This window comes from Tenrec ecaudatus, chromosome 10 (genome assembly GCF_050624435.1).
Source record: "Tenrec ecaudatus isolate mTenEca1 chromosome 10, mTenEca1.hap1, whole genome shotgun sequence".
Lineage (NCBI taxonomy): Eukaryota > Metazoa > Chordata > Mammalia > Afrosoricida > Tenrecidae > Tenrec > Tenrec ecaudatus.
In genome coordinates, this window is record NC_134539.1 from 49,197,134 (window position 1) to 49,218,228 (window position 21,095).

The window sequence follows — 21,095 nt, forward strand, 5'->3', positions numbered from 1 at the left end:
ACTTGTGGTGTTATCGCAGTCTGGTGTCCTGGAGCCGCTTAGAAATCCATATTCCCAGGCCCCAGCCTGCACGTACGGAATCAGAATCCTCCGAGACGCTGATTAACAAATTCAGCTTCAAGGACTTGTGTCAGAACCCAGGGGGAAAGAAAAGGCAGTGCTGAAACTTTCACCAAGCTAGAGTGAGGCACGGAAGAGCTAGATCAATAAAGGCAGAGAGAGTAACCCACGGACAAGGAATTTTCCGGGCCAGTAGAAAGTTCACTCTGGCTGAGGGCCAGGGGCATGAACAAAGAGCGGCTTCATATCCACATCCACATTGATTTTAACTCCATCAGCAGCAGACTTGGTGGCCCAAGAGCAGCAAGGTGACTGCCATCTATTAATTGAGCAAACAAGCGCAGAGTGCGGGACCTCACAGGGCCTCCTGGAACTACTGGCAGAAGTAGGATTGGAGGTCCCAAAAACCACAGAGGAGGAAAAGTCAGAAAGTCTTTTGTTTTTATAATTGGGTCCCAGCCTGGGGGCTGCCATGGGGCGGGGGTCGCTTCCCACAAGTGCTCTGCAGCGATTCCACTAAAACCACAGTCAAAGAATGATGTGAGGGTGAAGCAGGTTTGGGTGTCTCCCCAGGCGAGAGTATTCTCTCTGGCTTACGTGACCTTAGGCAAATTGAGCTCTCCTGCCCCCGTGTTTTGATTTTGTTTTAAATCGGTGAGGTGGAGATCAGGTTGTGAGGACCAAATAAGAAATGTTCATGCTGAACGAACTCTGGAGCACCATACAAAGGTGAGCGATAATTCACATGAATATTTATGTCCATGCCCACGTTGTGATGGTTAGAAACAAGTCATGTGATGAGTGTTTCGGCAGAGTGGCTTGCAGCAGAGATTAGAGAGAGAGATTACGGGGTTACAAACCGAGCTCTGCTATTTACCGGCTGTGCGACGCCTGATCATCTCTGTGCCGCCGTGTTGTGCAAGCCTGTACAGGGCTGACAATACGAGTCCCGCCTTCCACGGTGGTACGGATTAAAGGGTAAAGAGGTGAATGCATGTAAAGCAATTAGAATAGGTCAGCCATTGTTAGAATAACCACTCGCCAACTATATTTTTGATGAGGAGATCAAGTGCGAACACTGACAGCTAGCTAGCCAACTCCCATTTACCAGGAGTGTGATGAACAGCAGTGGCGGTGCAGAGCTCCAGACGAGGTCCTCTTGGTGGGGCTGATGACCTCAGGAGACCGAATCCCTTCCTGCCTCCTTTTCCCAGGAGCCCTGGTGGCAGTCGTTCAGGGCTTGACTCGAATTGTGAGGTTGGAAGGTCAAAACTAGCTGCTCTAAAGATTCACGGCCTCAGACACCCTATGTATTCCTCTTACTCTGTGACCGCTTAGCCCACGTGTATTGTCCGGATGAGTTAGAAGCAACTCAATGGCAGTGGGTTTGGGGGGGGGGGAGTAGCTAAGAGTTGGCATTGCCTCTAGGACAGTGGGTTTTCCTGGGCTCCCTCTCTCTCAAAGGAGTCCTGGTGTCAGAGTGGTTCTACAATAGGCTGTGAAAGGTCAGCAGTTTGAAACCACCACCCAGATGGGGCTTTCTACTCCTGTAAACAGTTACAGGCTCGGAAACTCACCGGGGCGGTTCTGCCCTGTCCTATGTGGTCACTATGACTCGGGGCACAGACTCGATGGCAGTGAGTTTGCTTTGGTTTGGGGTCTCCTCACTGAATGGCCCCGTGTTAGAATTCCACCTCCTCTATCCTTCAGGTCTGCTCACCTCTCCCTCCTCTCCACCCAACAAGGACGCCTGGACCTTGGGAGGGGACAGAAGCTGCCAGCCTGAGCAGGTGACTCCGGCTCTTTATTTCTCTCTGAGAGCCACAAGACGGTGAGTGAACGTACTTCGGGGATCACAGAGCGGGGCTGTGACGGTGTGAGGAAAAGATGGCGCCCGTGTCAGGGGAAGAAGGCAGGTTCAGGCAGAAAGTTTGCCTTACAAACCGAACCCTTAGCCATTTGCAGCTGGACCAAGCTGGTCCTTCCCAAAATGCTCTCTCTCACCTGTGGCAACCAGTGAAAAGATGTGAGGAAATGCGCAAAATTGGCCCAAACCTCTGAAGAGAGACTAAACACCCCCAGTGTTCTACAGCTCAATTGTTTTGCTCTCCCATGTGCCTACGTGCTCTTGTGCAGAGATCAAAGCAGACCCAGGGTTAATAGAAGAGGCTCAGTGAAGGTTCATGATGTCAGTACTCCAAAAATTCCTTGTTTGCTACAAATGCTAAAGAAAAAGTGCTTTGCTTTGATGAGATTGCATCAGTGTGCAAAGCTGTAAGTCTGGCAAACCACCAAGAGTCCCGTTTCTTGCTCGGAACTGAAGGCTGGCTGCACGCTGCCTCTAGGACAGTCCACGCAGCAGCTAGGATCCCCGGAGGACCCTCGGGGGACGCCATGGAGCCCAGCCTGCAATGCTGGCCGGCCTCTGAAGGAGGACCGAGGAGCCCCAGTGCCGCCTCATCTGTTTGGCTGTGGCCTGTGGACGACCTGCAGAGCATTGAGGGTAAATGGGCCGGCATTCAAGCACCTGGGTCTGATATTTGGGCATCTCTGTGATTGAGGGGGGCGGGGGGCAGGCATCCAGTTGCTAAAGTGCTAGTCTACCCTGTGGGCGGAAGCATGGTGCACTCGGGGCAAACCGTCCAGTATCCAAGCACCGGGGAGCAAGATTGAGGCACGCATGGGTCCATGTGTCTGCTATCGGAACCGGATGGTGAATGGTTGTTTGAGTTTCTGCTCTCAAGAGGAAACTCCTGTCTGTTCCCCTTTAGGATGTATCCTTAAAAACTGGATATAGCTTGGTTAAAACCAAATAGGGGGAATTTTGTATATGATGCTTCGTGGCTACAGTATAAATTGTAGAAGGGCTAATAACCCCAAAAGGAGACCTTAGAGTATAGCATTTTATAATTATTTTGTTCCTAGGAAAATCTTATGTTGAATCCTTTATGTGTTTTTGCATGTACTTCAGCTGAAACTCTTTCATATATATATATATATATATATATGTATATATATATATAGTTCTGCTCTCACTAATATTTTTCCTCTATACTGTTGACTAGATTAAAAATACTGTCATTACTACCATTATCAAATGTTGCTTGGCGGTTCCTCATATTATGTGGTAGTTCCGTACTTTTGTGTCAACTTGAAGGTATGAAAGGGGTGGAGTTTAACCTGTCAATCAGGTCACCGTTTGATGACCTCATTTTGAGTTGCCACCAAGATGACTGGCTCTCTGGAGGCGGGCCTCTCTCTCTCCCTCTGCTTCCACCTTCCAGTTGATAAGCCACTTCTAGCCACACTGATGGCAGCCAGAGCCCTGGAGATGCACCCACTGCCATTAGAGCTACAAGACTTTGTACCCATCCTCTGCGCGTGATCTTCATGCATTCTGCATCATTGCATGTGGCTGCATGAGTCTGAAGTGGAATTTATGGACTAGTATCAGACTGATGGACTAGTATTGGACTTATGGACTTGATCTGGACTGGCCTGGGATACATAATTACTTCTTGATATAGAGCTCTCTTATACATATGAGTGTCCATGGATTTGTTTCTCTAGTCAACTCAGTCTAACACGTATCATTTCCCAGGAAGCTAATAGGCAGCCTATGAAACTGGATATATAAATGAGGAATATTTCATACATAGATTTTGAACTCACACCTTAAGACATAAGCCCTAATCTTAAAACAATTCGTTCTTGTGATGTGGCCCTGCTCACTACTTAACCTCACGAGGTGATCACTGAAGATATTGCGCCATAGCAAAGTGACGTGAAGGTATCAGATGGTGCCCAGCTAGGAGTCGGAATTAACTCGAAAGTAGTGAGGCTTTTTTAAATGTAAGAAGCTATTGTTACTTTCATTTAAAGTGGCCAAAGATCTGGAAGAAATGGCAGTTGACAGACTAGTACTATTCCCAAAGTATTTCTACTTCTTAATCCTAGATACCCATACATGTCACCTTACGTGCAATAGAGACTTTGAAATGTTATTAAATTGGGATGGGAAGATTATCCTGGATTGTACCAATGGGATTACTGTAATCACAATGATTCTCTTAAGAGGGAGGCAGGTGAATTAAAGTCCAATGAAGATTTATGTTGCTGGACACAGAGACAGAAAGCGATTTGAAGAAGCTATACTGCTGACTGGAAGATGGAGAAAGGGGCAGGTCCTGAGTTAAAAGACACACCAGCCTGAAGAAGCTGGAAAAGACAGAGAGACTGTGTGTTAGGCTGGGTCCTCCAGAGAAGCTTAGACCACAGGGGATTCAAGGATTCATGGAAAAAGGGAATTGAAAAATAATGGAATTAGTCCACAACATTTTTGAAGCTTCGTGTGTGTGTGTGTGTGTGTGTGTGTGTGTGTGTGTAAGAGATCCCTCTCAAGGAAATGGCTCAGTTGTTTATTGTGACTATTGGTTAGCATCCTGTCAATTCCAACTCATGATAACCGTGTGCACAAGAGGGCCAGTCCTGCCCAATCCCAGGCAAGTCTCCTCACGATGGCTGTGTTGGAACCCAGGCCACACTCACTGGGCCAGGCCCTCTCCTGTTCGCATCCTTTTTTCCCACTGACCCGCCACCACTTTATAAGCAGGAAGTCTTCTTTCAGGACTGCCCTCCTGAAATCATGTCCAAAGTACATAAGATGAAGTCTCGCGATCCTTGCCTCTCAGGGGCATTCTGGCCATACTTCTATCAAGATAGATGTTTGTACTTTCAATAGTCTTTGCTGTGGGGAACTAACACTGAGAGAAATATGACCAAGACTATATTCCCTAACTTACAACAGAGGGAAATCTAATATTCCACGGCAGGAAAGACACCACTTTGGCAAGTTAGAGATAAAGTCCAAGTACATTATCCTGCTTTAAATATCATTCCCACAGATTCTCCCCTAACAGCCATGCTGCCTTACAGTGAGCACAGGGTTGATTCTGTCTCCCTGTAGGAACAGACATTCTTGTTATCTCCTCCCACTGTGGCACCCATTCCCCCTCATGCCTTCCCCCAATGCAGGTATTGGGTTTCCTCACCTGTGAGCTTAGGGACTGTACAGTGATTACCACCCACCTTGTGAGGTATGTAACTCCTGAATAGTCTTATGGCTACCTATAAATGTCCCAGGATAGTAAAGACTTTCTATTTTCCCACCTTCACATGGACCACCAAGAGGGGCTGAGGTGAGCATGCTACCATAAAATATGTCTGACTCCTTTATTTTACTCTCTCTCCTGTCTTCTATGACAGTGATTCTCAATCTTCCTCATGCCACGACCCTTTAATACAGTTCCTCATGTTGTGGTGACCTCCCAACCATAAAATTATTTTCATTGGGACTTCATAACTGTCATTTTGCTACTGTTATGAATAATCATGTAAATATCTGATATGCAAGATATATTTTCATTGTTACAAATTGAACATAATTAAAGCATAGTGATTAATCAAAAAGACAATATGTAATTCTATATTATGAAATATTGATTTCTAATGACAAATCAATGATATTTTGTCTTGAAGCAGGGTGCAGCATGGGTAACAGTCTTCATACCAGGTACTCCTATGTGGGCGTATCTGCATGTGGGCGGACCCGCCTGGAGACAGATGGAGGAGTGGTGTCACCGTTCCTAAGATCATCAGAAATATGTGTTTCCAATGGTCTTAGGTGACCCCAGTGAAAGAGTCGTTCGCCCCACCAAACGGGTCGCGACCCACAGGTTAAGAACCGCTGGACTATGACTTTACTATGATCTTTATATATTATTATGGCCGGACAATTGCCCCTCGGTTGTTAGAGGCTGGTTTACTCTGACACTTTGCCAACACCATCCGTCTTCCTTATAGAGGTCCAGCTTACACATGCCCAAGAGGCGTTTGAAAATACCATGGCGCACTTGGTTGTCAGTGTGACGCCCTTGTCCCGCAGACTGTGACGCGGTCCTGTGCAGCAGGCCAGACCAATGCAATCCGGCTGCTTCCATGAGCACTCATGCACATCCAACCAAACGAAATTCCTAACAGTTCCAGTCGTTTCTCTGCTTACCAGGATACTCTGTTGGTCCAATAGTGGGGACTTTGGTCTTCTTTACATTAAGTCATAAACCCTTTGGAAGGCTGTTATCTGTGATTTCCATCAGCAAGTGCTTCACGTTCTCCTCACTTTCAAGCAAACAGAGTTGTGTCCGCTGCGTATCTCAAGTTGTTAATGAGCCTTCCCCCAATCCTGAAGCCAAGTTTTTTATTCACATAGTCCGGTCTCTTGGATTATTTCCTCAGCGTCCAGACTGAATATGTGTGGTGAAAAGATACAAGTCTGCTCACACCTTCTCTGAGCCCTGGTGGCTTAGCGGACTGCTAACCACAGGTTAACAGTTTGAGACCACCAGCAGCTCCAAGGGGGAAAGATGAGGCTTTCTATTCCCTGGAAGAGTTAGTCTTGGACACTCATAGGGGAAGTGCTACTCTGTCCTATTGGGTCACCAGAAATCAGAATTGACTCAATAGTAGTGAGTGAAACCACAATGAAGTTCTGGTAAGTCCATTCTTCTCAAAGCTATCCATAGTTTGTTATGATCCGCACAGTTGGATAACTTTGCATAGTCAATGAAACACAAACATCTTTCTGGTCCTCTCTGGTCTCAGCCAAGATCCATCTGCAGCTGGACTTCCTGGCAGCCCCTAGATTAACACTGACATCGCTCTCACTGCAAAACTCCCTGCAAAAAATAACCTTTCTTTGGAATGAGCACTGCAAATGTCTTCCACTCTGCTGACCAGGTAGCTGTATCCCACATTTCTTGGCATAGACCAATGAGCCCTGCCAGTGCTTCACCAGCTTGTTGAAACATTTCAATTGGTCATCCACCAACCCCCGAAGCCGTGTTTTCCCTAATGCCTTTAGTGCAGGTTGGACTTCTTCCTTCAGCAGCACAGGTTCTGGATCTTATGCTCCCTCTTGAAATGTTTGAATGTGGACCAGACAAATCTGTGGGAAGAAGTACAGCCAGAACGACCGCTGGAAGATAGGATGACAAGACTTCTTCTCATGTATTTGGACATGTCTTCAGGAGAGACCAGACTCTGGTAAAGGACGGCATGCTTGGTAAAGTGGAGGGGCAGCAAAAAAGACCTCTGACAAGATGGATGCAGCCCAGTAACAATGGTAAGAAAGGCACAAAACCAGTAGTGTTTTGTTCTGTTGTCCATGGGGTGGCTAAGAGTCGGAACTTGTGGGAAACTGAGGACGTGTAAGAAGTGTCTGTGGCCTGCTCCCAGCACTCCTGACCACAGGGCTGAGGCACGCCTCCGCAGTCAGAAATACAGGGAAAGTGCTACAATGCACGTACTCCGGGAAGGCGGTAGCTGCAGATCCCATCTAAGCCATCAGTGCTCATCTAAAGCAGCCTCCTACAGAAGCCTGGCTCTGCACTCCAAGCATCTCCTTTGTCCCTGCTTCCCAAAGAGCGATGTGCACTTTTGTCTCTTGCATTCCTGGTACTCCCTGAGGTATTCCCCTTGAGTTCTTGGGATATTCACGATCAACACATTGCCATTTTGACATGTGTGTATAGCAGGAGGCTTGCAGGCCTTAAGTACTATAAAAGTCTATTGAGGAATGAACTCTGGGCTCTCCCCCTTCTTGCTTCTCCGGAGAAGAGTTGAGTTCCCTGCACCCCGCTTTCTTCCTTCTTTGTTGTCTCTAATGGCACCCATCACTCCGCAGGTCCTTTCCATGGCGGGGCTGGACCCCACAAGATCCGACTGAACAGCACCAAACAACAATTATATTTGTTTTCCAAAATGGGAAGTCTTGTTCAGACTTCAAAGTAAAGGCGCTGTCCTCAAATCTGCACTACCTCATTGGGTGCCTCTTAGCCCAAACCCCACTGAGTTGCAGACATTCCCTGGGCCCATTGTGCTGGAATGAGCCGCTGTGATTGCAGCAGACTCTGCGCATGTAACATCACAGACTGCACCACCTCTGCCTGTGCTATTAACCTCGCTTTGTGCGGAGCCAGAGCATCGGGGTGGGAGAGAAATGACGTGTCGCTTCTACCTTCTTGCAGCCCAGCAGATGCCTTTATTTGGCATAATGATGCCTGGGGGTGCTCCAATTCTTTTCTCCTCAATCCATGTCATCAGAGCAGTGTGAGGATGGGGGAGGACCAGACTGTGTTTTGGTCTGTTGGACACAGGGTAGCTGTGAGTCGGAATGGCCTTGATAACACCCCCAAACAACAACCACAAGTTGGCAGAAGGCTACCATTGGCCATGAACGTACTACATCCATTTTTGAGCCACCTCGGAGAGTCAGGCTCCACTGCAAACGGACCATTAACCACCGGCAGGGAGAACAAGCTTGGCCCTCAGGCAGGATGTGCTTGAGAGAGGGTTACCGCCACTCCCCTAGCCAGCCCAAGAAGGGCCATCCTATCCCTTAGAGACCTGCCTGGGTTTGCTCTGGATGGAAATTGGAGGACCTGCTTGGTCATACTGACAGCCATGGTTGGAGGACCCTGAACCAATCTTGTAAGCTTTTCTTTCTAGAAAAATGTAGGCGGTTCCAGTCATGGTCGCTTTCCTTTTTCCGTAATCCTGCCTGCAACTGTGATGACCTCACTGGCCACCCCTCGTGACTGTGTGATTGGTTCCTCCTCTTCTGCTGAAGTGGTGTTTCTGTAAAGCTTTGGCCTTGACTGTGGCCTCATGCTGATGATCTCACTCATCCAGGCGATCTTCCTCTGGCCATTACATTTGAATGTGGAGTCTCTTTCCCCTGCCCCTGGGCTGCTGATTGGCTACACAAATTCAACCAAACAAATGTAAGGAGCCCTTGGTATCTGCTCCTCTTTTTACCCTCCCTCCCACCAAAAAAATTTTTTTAATAAATGTTTTTTTTTTAAGATTCAATAGTCAGAATCACACGTTTACTTTTTGCACCTTGTGTTTTCAATGAACTTGTTATGCTTCTAGCGCACAGGCTGTTTTTCCGAGGTCAGTTTTCCTTTTCCTCCTTTATGAGCTACTTGGATCAATAAGGAATTGGTTGAGCGTTTGTTCCCCCCCCCATGAAGCAATTTTCCTTCCCAGGCTATACACAGAAAACTGCCAATCCCCTTTTTTCGGTAGCTGGCCTTCAGTAGTCTGCGCTGGCTCCCTGCTTGCTCAGCCAGAGCAATGCTTCCCGTTTCACCCGCTAACAGGAGGGTCCTGAGAGAACAGTCTTTCCGTTCCAACATCTCTGACCCAAGAAAGCATGGCTTCTGCTTTGAAAGGATGTTACTCTCCCAAGCCATATAATCCTTGCAGGGCAATGAGAACCACTACCTAGTCCCCATGCCCACCCCACCCCAGGACTGGCATATCCCACTGAGGACCCTTAACCTCTCCTGATGTCAAGCGGCTGACAGAACCCTCAGTCTTCTTTGGTCTTCCTCGGTTCACTTCCTTGTTTGACCCAATTCAACTTGCTCTGTGGCCCCCACACCTGACCTCCGGACCAGGAACCAACTCACCGGAGTGTAGCAATCTCAAGAGTTTCAGTTAGGAATGTTGCGTTATGCAGCCAATCACTAGGCCGCACCCTCGGTTCAGGTTCAGCCTGTCAACCTCGAGGGTCCCCCACCCCCACCTCAACCCCACCTCAGTTCCGTTTCACACCCTGTCTCACAACTGACTCATAAGCTCCTGCAGCTGATGGGCTTTTTTCCCCATGTAGCTAATTTTTGCAGAGCTGATAACCATCAGGCCATTTGTGACTTTGGACTGCAGATACCTTGAGGGTCACTTTACAGCTTGTCCAGAAAGCTAAGGATACGTCCATGGGGGGGACTGAGTCCCTGGAGGAGGAAGGCGGCAGCAGGGGGGATCTCGTCCTCAGTTCTAATCTTGCTCCCCTACTCTGAGCAAGTTTAAACGATTCCCAGACCACCCCTCTCTCCAGCCCCCTCAGCCCCCACTCAGGATGGGGAGTAGCTGTTCTGATGCACGACGACAACCTGGGAAGTGCGGACGAGAACAAGCAAGTGCATTTTATACGATAAGAAAATGCCCCCCATTGACTCCATCCGATCCTCCATGCTTCTCACAGCCCTGCCCCTTCCCTCTGGCTTCCCTCACCCAGGTCAGGCCTGAGCCGACAAGTTCCACAGCCGCTCCCAGTCTCCGCAATGCCAGAGAAAGGTTAAGGAACAGGACTGACTGGTTCCACCTCTCCTCCTCATTCTCTCTCTGCCCCAGGCAGGGTGCCGCACCCACTTACCCACACGCCCTCCTGGCTACCAGCTGCAGGTCTCCACCTTGCTCACACTCTGGCCCTCTGAATTGGTCTCCCCTACTTCCCTCTTTCCCAAAGCATCTTTGATATCAATTAAATAAAATATTCCTACTATGAACCACATCCCTACCTCTACATTCTTAGTCCACTAACCATCACACTGCAATCTGGTATAAGTGTCAAGTAGGTGTTGGAGAGCTAACTGTAAGGTTGTTGGTTCAATGTACCAGTGAGCTTGACATGATGAATGGATTGTGATAAGAGCTGTATGAGCCCCCAATAAAATGATTTTTTTTTTTAAAAAAGATTGTTGGTTCAAACCCACGCACCACTCCTCAGGAGACAGATCAGGCTACAGGCGTCCCAAAAGATTCAGAGCCTTGAAATCACTAGGTGGGATCACAATGGATCAGAATCGACTCAGTGGCAGTGGGTCTGGATTTTGGGGTGATGGTATCAATGGACAGTAGAGGAGTGGGCAGGGGATCACTGATGCGGCAAGACGTGGATAATTCTAATAGGTGCTCCAGGCGCAGGGGGACCGCTGGGCTGGTTCTGAACTGAGACTAGCACTCATTACGCATAAATAGCTGGAGAAGAGGAACATTTCTCCCCTGTCCTCCTCTCCGCCGCTTCCAGAGACTAACTTCTCCCACTTGTAGCCCAAACTTATCTATTGAGCTGCTCTATTCATTATGCCAATTTATTTTGCATTCTTAATTCCTTCCTCCAGTAAAGAATGCCCTTTCAGTCTAAAATGTGCTTGAGTTTACTTTACTTTCCTCACAATGTTGCACTGATCCGGCCAGTCCAACTGTGTGTGTGTGTGTGTGTGTGTGTGTGTGTGTGTGTGTGTGTGTTGTGTTGTTGAACAGACCCAGCAGGGATTGTTTGAACGATTTTGGAACGGATGATTCATTTAATGAATTGTACACTGGCAGGAAGTACGTTCACAATGCTGTGTAACCACCACCCCTATTTTCAGAATTCCTCATCCTCCACAACAGAAGCGTTACCCTCTAGGTAATAACTTGCTACTGCTCCCCTAGCCCATGACAGTCTCTGATCCATTGCCTGGGTTCATGAATTTTCCTAATCCAGATATTTCTATTGTTTACAGACCTATCATTCCTGCTTATGGATTTATTACTCTGACTGCCATAGCGGCTCTTCAAATTCAGATTAAGTACTCTTACTAAGTTTGTCCACAGCTTCAGTGGGCAGTGACTGGAAACAGGACGGTGGATGAGTGGCACCCACCCAGCAGCTCTGGGGGAGAAAGTTGTGGCATAAAGACGTCCGCCAAACTACCTCTATGGGAGTCAAGCTACTCATTGACACCGGATCACTCTGAGTGGTAATAATAATACAACAACAATACAGAACCGTGTGACCCAGCCCCAAACCCTTACTGCCATCGTTTCACCTTACTGGCCGATGACGTTTTTCCAGGTTCATTTCTACCTGAGCACCTGCATCCAGGCCTCGGCATTTCTAAGTCATCTTTTCAACAACTTCCTCCACATTCTCTGAGCCCCCATGTCATCGTCTGTTCTTAATCCAGTCATGTTCTCTAAGGTTCTAGAGCAGTGGTTCTCAACCTTCCTAATGCCGCGACCCTTTAAATACAGTTCCTCATGTGGTGGTGACCCTCCAACCATAAAATTATTTCCGTTGCTACTTCATCACTGTCATTTTGCTGCTGTTAGGAATCGGGCGACCCCTGTGAAAGGGTCATTCGATCCCCAAAGGGGTCGAGACCCATAGGCTTGAGAACCACTAGATGGAGGGAGAAGCCTGCATCAGGAGAAGAGACTCAAGGAGGCAGCCCTGACTGCCATTTCTGGAACTCACCCCACAGGTCTTAAGTAGTTATAAGCGACTCTGAGTGGGCGCCAACCGTGCTCAGCCATCATCGGAAGCCCGCACTTCAATGGGTTCAAGTGGAACTGTTTGCTAAACGAACAGTCTCAACGTGAACGACTCCAAGCCTTTTAGTTCAGCTGCAGAGGAGGCGAGAGCAAGCTAGGGAAAGAGGCTAGAGAGCCTCTCGGAGTATCTATCTGCTGCACAAAGTGACCATTCTAGATGCTTCAGTCCTCCAGAGACGCTGCCTCCAGAGAAGGCAAAAGTCCCAAGGTGATGAGAGTGTGGAAGGACAAAAGCCTCAAGGTCCCCCCATAGCTCTGTACCTAGAAATTCCCTTCAATTTTAGGAGCAGGGTGTAGTCTTACTAAGAAAACTGAGACCTCCTGATACATACTTTTCCTAGCCCTTCTTGGTAGAAAAAAAACCTGCAATGGTTTCCACTGGCTACTTCTCAGAGCTTCAGTGTGAGTACTAAGTTTATCCACAGCTTCGGTGGGCAGTGACCAGTGGACAGCTTTGCCCTTGGGCAGCCTCTCTGAGGCTAGATGACTCCCAGCCCAATGGTGCTGCCTCGCCTGGGCCTTTAAGGATTGGCCAGAGGAACCCTGCTGTTCGTTTTCTGGGCTGGTTTTCCTCAGTGCTTGCTTCTCACCACTAACAGAATTCATGTTTTCAAAGATGCACTTTTGTAAATCCAAGTAACTTTTACGAAGGAAAGGGAAGTTTGATACAGGCGCAAGTCGTGAGCGCTCTCTGGACGGCGGACCAGGCTTCATGGAGCTGCGCAAACAAAAATGGTCGCTTTGGAGAAACACGAAAAACCACGTGGAAAATGAGCAGAAAGTGGTGCCCACAGAACCCAAACAGGGGAGCCAGAACAGCAAAAGAAAGAGTGCACACCAGGGAGCCTCCGCCCAGCAAAAGCGCTCCGAAGAGGGAGGGGCTTGGCCTTGGCTCTGCTATTTAGTCCCTCCTGTCCCCACTTGGGGGTGGGGCTGCACAGTGGAGGGTGGGCCGTTCTTAGTGGCTGAGTTCAAGTGCACGCGTGATGTAATATTGCCGGTTCCCACGTTGACCTTCACCTGGGCCGAGGTGACCTGGGTCTGCGCATCCCCAGCTTTGAATTGTCCCCATAATATCGAATGTGTGTCTGATTCCCTTTCAACCCCTTTATTGTGGCACCACGGCCAGTTTCTGTTTATGGTAGGTGGAGACAACCCGTTCTCTCCCTGATCGTCCTCCCTGTCGCCTGGTGCAGCAGTTACAAGTTGGGGTGCTAACCTCAAGGTCGACAGTTGGGAACCACCAGCTCATCCTGGCTCCTCAGGAGAAAGAGGAGGCTTTCTGCTCCTGGAAAGAATTATTGTCTCAGAAAAGACCCGGTCGTCTGGGGTCACTCGGAGTCTGAAGGGACACATACTGGGCGTGCTGGTCTGACTGCCCAGGTCTGGACACCCTGAACCAGTCTTGTAAACCATGCCAATCCAGTCCCGTTCCGATTCTGCAGCCGCCTGACAGCCAGATGGACGTCGTGATCCATCCATCCGGGCAGGAACTTCTGGAGTCCCGTTGCAGATGCTTTGCCTCCGTACCTTTTTGACCTCTGTCATGGCCTCTTGCTGCTGCATGACAGCCTTGGTTTTTGTCCTGTTTAAGATCTAACAGATGTGTGTCTCTATAAATTGTATTTGTGCGTGTGTGTGCGCATCTTTCCTCCCCTAAAACACTTCCCAGGAACAACTAAATTCCAATGGCCTTGTCTTGCCCACCAAGTGCAATCTGCTCTTTTCACCCCAGTCCTGTCTGACCCGTCCTCACGTTGACCTACAGAGCGTCTGCCTCCACCCTCTTCCTCAGCTGCCCCTGTCTCCTGTTCATGATTCCACACGACGCCCGCTGCTAGGAACCTGGAGGCTTGTCAGGGCCCAGCGACCCGACGGCATCATCTCTCTCGAAAGCCCGCCCCCCTCCCTGCCTGGAGGAAAACCGGAAAATGGCTAATCCTCTCTTTGGCCACGAGCTCAGGGAGGGCGAGCACTGTGCCCTCCACCCCGGCACCCACCGGGGAAGGCGACAATATCGAGTGAATGAATGAATGAACGCTTGGGGACCGCCCTTACACCTTGCTCTCCCGGTATTGCTTTCAGCGCTTCCCGAAGGTGAATGCACAGAACGGCGGAAAGAAAGTTGCTGGAGGGTGGGGGACAGGAGTGGGGGGCGGGGGAGACTTGGCGGTTCCAAAGCCACAAGAGCCGGAAGCGGGGAACGCCCGTGCGCGCAGGGTGTGGCTCTCCGGAGCGCCGTCTCGCCCGGTCCCCACAGCGCCCCGGCTCTGGGGGGTGCTCCCTGGGGGCACCCCGCAGTCCTCTCGAAGCCGGCCTTCCCGGAGCCTCGGGGGGCTGGGCGAACCCCTCGGGCGCTCCTCCTACCTCTTTGAGCTCCGCCTCTCAGAACCCCAAAGGCCGGAGCGGGCCCCTCCCGCGTTCCACGCCCCCGGTTGCGCGCCGGCCCGGCCCAGGGGCGGGGATCGCCGGGACGCGCCCCGAGGCGCCCGCACTCACCGTCCCCGTCCGGCGCGGCGGCCGTGCGGCGTCCCAGGCCCAGCAGCGGCAGCAGCAGCAGCAGCAGGCGGCGCGGCGCGCGCCCCGCTCCCGGGGGCCCCCGGCCCATGCCTCCGCGTCCCTCGGCGCGCTCGCGACTCCGCCCGCGGCCCGGGGACGGCGAGATAAGGCGCGGCCCGCGGGGAGAGGAGGGGAGGGGAGGGGGCCGCCCGCCCGCCCGCTTCCGGCGGGGAGGGGAGGGTGCGCGGGTCCCCCTCCCCAGGCCAGGCCTGGGCGCCCAAAGGTGCTCCTTCATTCACTCTCTTCCTTGCACCTGCTGCGTGCCCGCCGTGTGGTGGGCACCAGGACACGCCGGGGGACGGGCCTGGCCACCTGCGCACCGCCTTTCAGAAAGGGACACAAACATCCGAGAAGGGCATCCGTAGCCGTGCTAGGAGGAGACACTCGCCGCGCTCGCTCGGGGTTCAGGGGGTCCGAGGGGGCGCGATGGGGGGCCGAAGGAGCCTGGGGAGGGGAGAGAGGGCGGGGCGGCGACCAGCTAAGGAATGAGACCGAGCCTGAAGATGGAGGAAGGTCAGAGGGGCGCTTGCACAATTTAGGACGTTAGGGAGGAAGGACGCTAACACCTGAACAACAAGGCTGCAGCGAGCAAGGCGCAGAGGAAGGACAGGGACTCGGTGTAAGCTAGAATTGGGGAAGGGGCCTCCTTAGGGTGGGGACAGATGGGTGGGGAGAGGGGTTTAGGCGGGTCCCAGGAAAGGAGGTTGCTGAGAAACCCTAGCAGGGTTTTAAGAGGGGAATGAGCTGACCAAGGAGTTTCCTGTGTCTTCTCTGAGGGACTGGGATTGATGCAAGAGAGGCCAGAGATCAGCCTGGAAATGCAGCAAACTCTAGGCAAGAAAGGACCTGGTCTGAAGCAGGGCATTTGCGATGAGGACTGAGAGAAAAGGAAGACGAGTGGTACCTAGAGGTGGAACCTGCTGGATTTTGCAACAGGTGGGATTTGGGGATTAGGAGAGAAACTGGTTGCTGGCATTCAGATTCCTGGCGTTGGCATCAGGGTGGAGGGGGGTGTGGGGGTGGGGGCAGATCTCTGAGAGACAGACCCAGGAGGAAGGAGGAGAGTGTGGAAGAAATAAATTCCTGTTTGAAGGTTTGAAGCTTGCAGTGCCCATGGAGTTATGAACAGGTGCCCTGCGAGCCTTTGAAGTTCAAAATCAAGCGGCTCTCTCCTGCTTATACCTCTCCCTCATACCCAGGCAGAGTAGGTGTGGTGGATACTGCCTGCCCCTCCTTTTCCTGCCCCTGCCCCTCAATTACTTCACCCATATCCTCTCTTGCTTTCTTTCTCTTCTGTGAGCCTGGGTAAATCTAACCATGCATGAAGACACCCATATAAGGGCTAAACTTCTGCCGCCTTAAAAATAAGTGGTTAAAAATAAACTTCCTAGGCGCTTTTGTAGTAGAGTATCTGGTGAATTATTTTTTATCCCACCAAGACAGGGGCCTGCTGTGGGGAACAGAGGAGCTCCGTCCACTGTCTGGCTTCTAGAGTTTGGGCAATTGTTCAGTAAAACACAGCTCGCCAAGATTATTAACATTGGACGATTTCAATAAAAATGCCATCCACTTAAGAAATGCTAGCCAACTGATACCCTGTCCCTTTCCACCATGTCTCCCTAAAGTGTATAAAAAGAAACATTTAAATATAGATAGGTACATACCACCAAAACCCAGACTCGTGGCCATCGAGCCACTCCTGATTCATAGTGGTCCTATAGGCTGGGTTCAATAGTTGGAAGTCTTTAGGGCATTAAATGGACTCCTTGTCACCACGGATCAACTGGTATGTTTGAATAGTCTTTTTCCCTAACCGCTGGCACTGTACCCCTGTCACCACCAGCCCATGGGGTGGCCTCTCCCTATCTTTTTGAGTATGAATCTGTTAGAATTGTTTTTAAAACATTTTATACTTTAGGTGACAATTCACCTAAGATGTCAATTTTCCAACAAATAATTCGAACACAAATTGTGCTGTAACTGGTTGCAGTTCCCACCCCTGCAATGTGTCAGCACTCTCCCCGAGTCCCCCTGGCCTCCCTCTTTTCCATCCATCTGGTTTCCCCTCCCCTCCCAGCCTTTCTGAGGTGCACATTCTGCACCAGTGTGATTCTCTATGGCCCACAGTCTGCCGCACCTCTACCCTGCCATGGAAGGTCACCATCAGTCGGAATCAACTCAGTGGCCCTGAGTTTGGTTATTTTTTTTTATATTAATGGGCTAAGAGGTGACCTCCAGAGAGGTCTTGAGTTTCAAGACAGAAGGTTGTTTAAAGGCAGTGGTTCTCCACCTGTAGGTCTCAACCCCTTTTAGGGTTGAATGACCCTTTCACAGGGGTCGCCTAATTCATAACAGTAGCAAAATGACAGTTCTGAAGTAGCAACGAAAATAATGTTATGGTGCAGTGGAGGGGGGGGTCACCACCACATGAGGAACTGTATGAAAGGGCCACGGCATGAGGAAGGTTGAGAACCACTGTCGTAGGGCAATAGCCTCACTGGCTCCTACAGTCTCTCAGAGCAGTAAGTCTGGTTCTTCTCTCCTTCCTTCTTTCTTTGAGTTTGAATTTTGTTCTACATTCCCCCCACTCCAGCCCTGCCCCATTCTTACTGGGACCTCCTATTTCCAGCCATCTCGTTCTTCTGGTTAGAGCAGGCTGGGCTTCACCTGGATAATTACTTCCTTAACTTTTCAGTTTTCTTCATTCTCTTTTGTTCCAGGCCAGCAGAGACCAATGTCTGCTATGGAAGGCTTCAGGAAAGCGCTGAAGACACGCCCCACCCTCACTCCCCAGACTAGGAAGTGGACATTACCTTTATGAACTGTTTTGTCAATAGACTTAAATATCCCTCAAAATCATGATCCTTATTCTTCAATAACTATACTCCCTATAAAACCACACTCATTGCCGTTGAGTCGATGCTGACTCACAGTAACCCCATAAGGCAGGGTAAAACTGACCCTATGAGTTTCCGAAATTGCAACTGTACTGGAGTACATAGCCTCATCTTTCTGCTGCAGAGCCGCTGGCGGTCTTGAACTGCTGACCCTGTGGTTAGCAGTCCCAATGCAGAACTACCATGCCACCATGACCACACACCTGCTATATGTACTACCAGGCAAATGAAGGAGCTTCCAAAGGTTCCTGGGGAAATGCCATTAAAAGATAATGGAATTCCCCCATGAGCTTTTTCAAGTCCCTTCCTATGAGTATACATGCAACATCACCCCATTAGAATTCAGAATACAGTCACCTTAACCTTTCGGCTGACCCGCGCTGCCTTGAAATTTAACTGCCCCAGCAGATCTCCCCAGAAGACACCGTTTTGATTAGACATCTCTCTGGCTCCTACTGGTAAACCCAAGACTCATCCCTGCTTACAATCTGATCCATAAATAACCTTCATTAGCTTTGATCTTGCTCAAAAGCCTGATGGAAAGATCAGCTCTTTGAACTAGTTGATCTTTGAGCGATGCCTTTTTTTTTAAAGGCACCAAAAGAAGACTAAGATAAATGGTATCATTGAGGAAACTTGTCTGCAACCACAGATCACAGACATGTTTAAACACATTTTGTTTGTAGATGTACGAACCACAACCCTGCTAGCTGTACTTTCTGACTTGGCTCGTGCTCAGGAAAGGAAGTACGTCCCTGTTGCTGTCTAGGTTTCGGGTGGGTGTTAACATTCAACTGAGCTGTGTCCTTGGCAGCCAGCTGATGCCCCAAGGCTTCAGATTACTCATCCTAATGCTCGCCTGTTCCCTCAAGGCTCAGCGGCTTCTAGAGGATGTGTCCCCAGGTGGCTGTGCCTGGTGATGGCCCACATTGTCCCGACTTGCTCTCACACTTGTGCTCATTTGTTTAGAAATGGCTCTGAGTGAGCTTTGAACCCCCACCAAAGTGGGTAATGAAAAAGGAGGTACGTGTTAGCCAGTTCAAAGGATTTCTTCTGCTTTGATTTTCTCTAGCCGGGTTGTGAATAACCCCCTCTACACTATTATTCTTCCAGATCACGGGAGCTACTTCTGAAATGCAACGTGCCGGTATCAGTTACAATTCTGGGCTAAACAGCCACAGACTTTAGACTGTCACATAAAACGCAGGTTGTCAGACACCATCTAAACCACGCCACTGGTACCTGGCCAGAGATCCATGTGACCAAGATACGTAGCTGCCGTCAAAGCCCCTCTTGTGGGTCCCCTTCCTGCACAGTCCTGCTTTGTACACGTGGGAGACTTTGGCTTGTTGTTAGGTGCCACCGACTCAGTGACCTGTGGACAACAGTATGAACACTGAGTGGTCCTGCGCCATCCCGTTGTTCCCGTGCTTGCGCCCAGTGTTGCAGCCACTGTGTCCATCCATCTCGAGGGTCTTCTTTTACATTCGCCTTCTCATTTACAAAACACGATGTTCTCCGGTGACCAGTCTCTCCTGATGATGCATCAAAAGCCCACGAGCTGAAGGTTGGCCACCTTCGTTTTAAGACGCAGTCCGGCTGTACGTCACCCAAGACATTCTCCTGGCAGACCCTAGTCAGTATTCTTTGCCGGCGCCATAGTTCAAAGACATCAATTCTTCGTCACTCTCCCTTATTCGCTGCCCAGCGTTCACATGTCTATGAGACAGTTGAAAACACAATGGCTTGGAGCAGTCTTCAAGTGGCATCTTTGCTTCTTAACATTTTAAAGGTCTTTTGCAGCAGTTTTGCCCAATGCAAATACATCATGTGCCTTCTTGACTGTTTCTCTAGTCAAGAGATTGAAGGTCCAAGTAAAATGAGACCTTAACAAATTCAATCTTGTTTCCCTGATGTTTTGCTGAGGTGTGATCCCCACTAAGACTCTAACCTTTAATTAGACAGTGCTTCAGGTTGCCTTCACTTTCAGCAAGCAGGGTTGGGTCATCCACATCACAAGTGGTTAAAAGACCTTCCTCCCTTCCTAATGTTGGCTGCTCCTCCGAACAGGCTCGGATTGCCTGCTCAGCATATAGAATGAATGAGTCTGGTGAAAGGATGCAACTGAGACACAGCTTTTCCGATTCTAAATCTCGCACTTTCCCCTTGTTCTGGTTGAGCGGCTGCCACTTGGTCTACGTAAAAATGACAGCTTTGGAAACCTTAGTGCAGGTCTACTCTGCCCCGTAGGGGTACGCCGAGTCAGAACTGACTTGGTGGCAACGGGGATCTGTTACCCCAGCATTACCCAGACTATCCTAATACATCATTCAGGCTTTGTCCAGACTATTCTGGCTCCTTTCCCTTCCGTTGTGTGGCATTTTAGAATACAGTGGTTAGTAAACACCCATTGAACTACCTTTCTCCTACTGCCCAGGATAGAGGCTTTGTCTTATCTGACTTTAATGACCACAGGACTTTGGACAACTTTAGTTGTGTGCTGAGTGGATGCAAGCCCAATGATTTCCTGAAGCCAGGCGTTATCAATGAGTTCTTCTCTATCTGAAGGTATGTGAGATAGACTTGCTATGATCTCTCCAAGTTTTTATCTTACTTAGTCCTTAAACAATCACCTCCCTTTAAATAGGTCTGCAATCTCTGGAAACCCAATCACATTGGGCTGTTAAGTTAGATGTGCCTGGTAATCAGAAGTGAGAGATATTGTGGTATTCATTCTTCATCCTGAAGGAGAAACATGACAATGCCATTCTCACAGTGGGAGAAAAGGTCGGCTGGCATTGAGGCCCTAACTGTAAGGCTGAGGACATTGTGATCATTTCCAGATCCGGGGGCTATCACCACCACTGGTGCAAAAAAAGGCCGAGTTCATCCACAAGTGAAGAAGAATTATTTCTTCAGATGTTTATCATTTCGGAATCTGATTCTCACCTGGGGTGGGGGCGAGGCACAGTACAAAGGGTACAAATCAGAACTTCAGAGTGAGGGGAAGGAGGAGGCATGCCCCAGAGCTTCATTGTCAAGCTTTTTTCTAACATCGAGATTTCGCGCTTGACCTTCTCGTCTGGCAGGCAAGTGGACACTGAAACGAGCAAGGGTTTCTGAACACGTTGCAGAAACAGGATGGTACTCGCCATTTGTCAGCCAGCCCCGAGTGGTGTTTGTACTGTGTGTTCGATGCCCCATGTGCTAGTGTCTACTGCTCACGCCAACTCCCTGACACGGAGTCAATTCTGGTGACTAGGACAGAGTAGAACCGGCCCTGTGTGTTTCTGAGCCTGCCAATCCTTATGGGAACAGAACAAGCTCATCTTTCTCCTTCAGAGTAGCTGGTTT

At 49.6% G+C, this 21,095-nt stretch overlaps 1 protein-coding gene across 1 annotated transcript in view; it reads right to left on the minus strand.

The window, feature by feature from the left end:
* The window catches only part of SUSD1 (sushi domain containing 1), a 145,976-nt gene extending 131,034 nt beyond the window's left edge, over positions 1-14,942 (minus strand). Inside the window, exon 1 of the mRNA XM_075559026.1 lies at positions 14,785-14,942. Coding sequence (XP_075415141.1) covers positions 14,785-14,893 — 109 coding nt within the window. The 5' untranslated portion in view covers positions 14,894-14,942. The remainder of the gene's footprint in view (positions 1-14,784) is intronic.
* Positions 14,943-21,095: the final 6,153 nt, after the last annotated feature.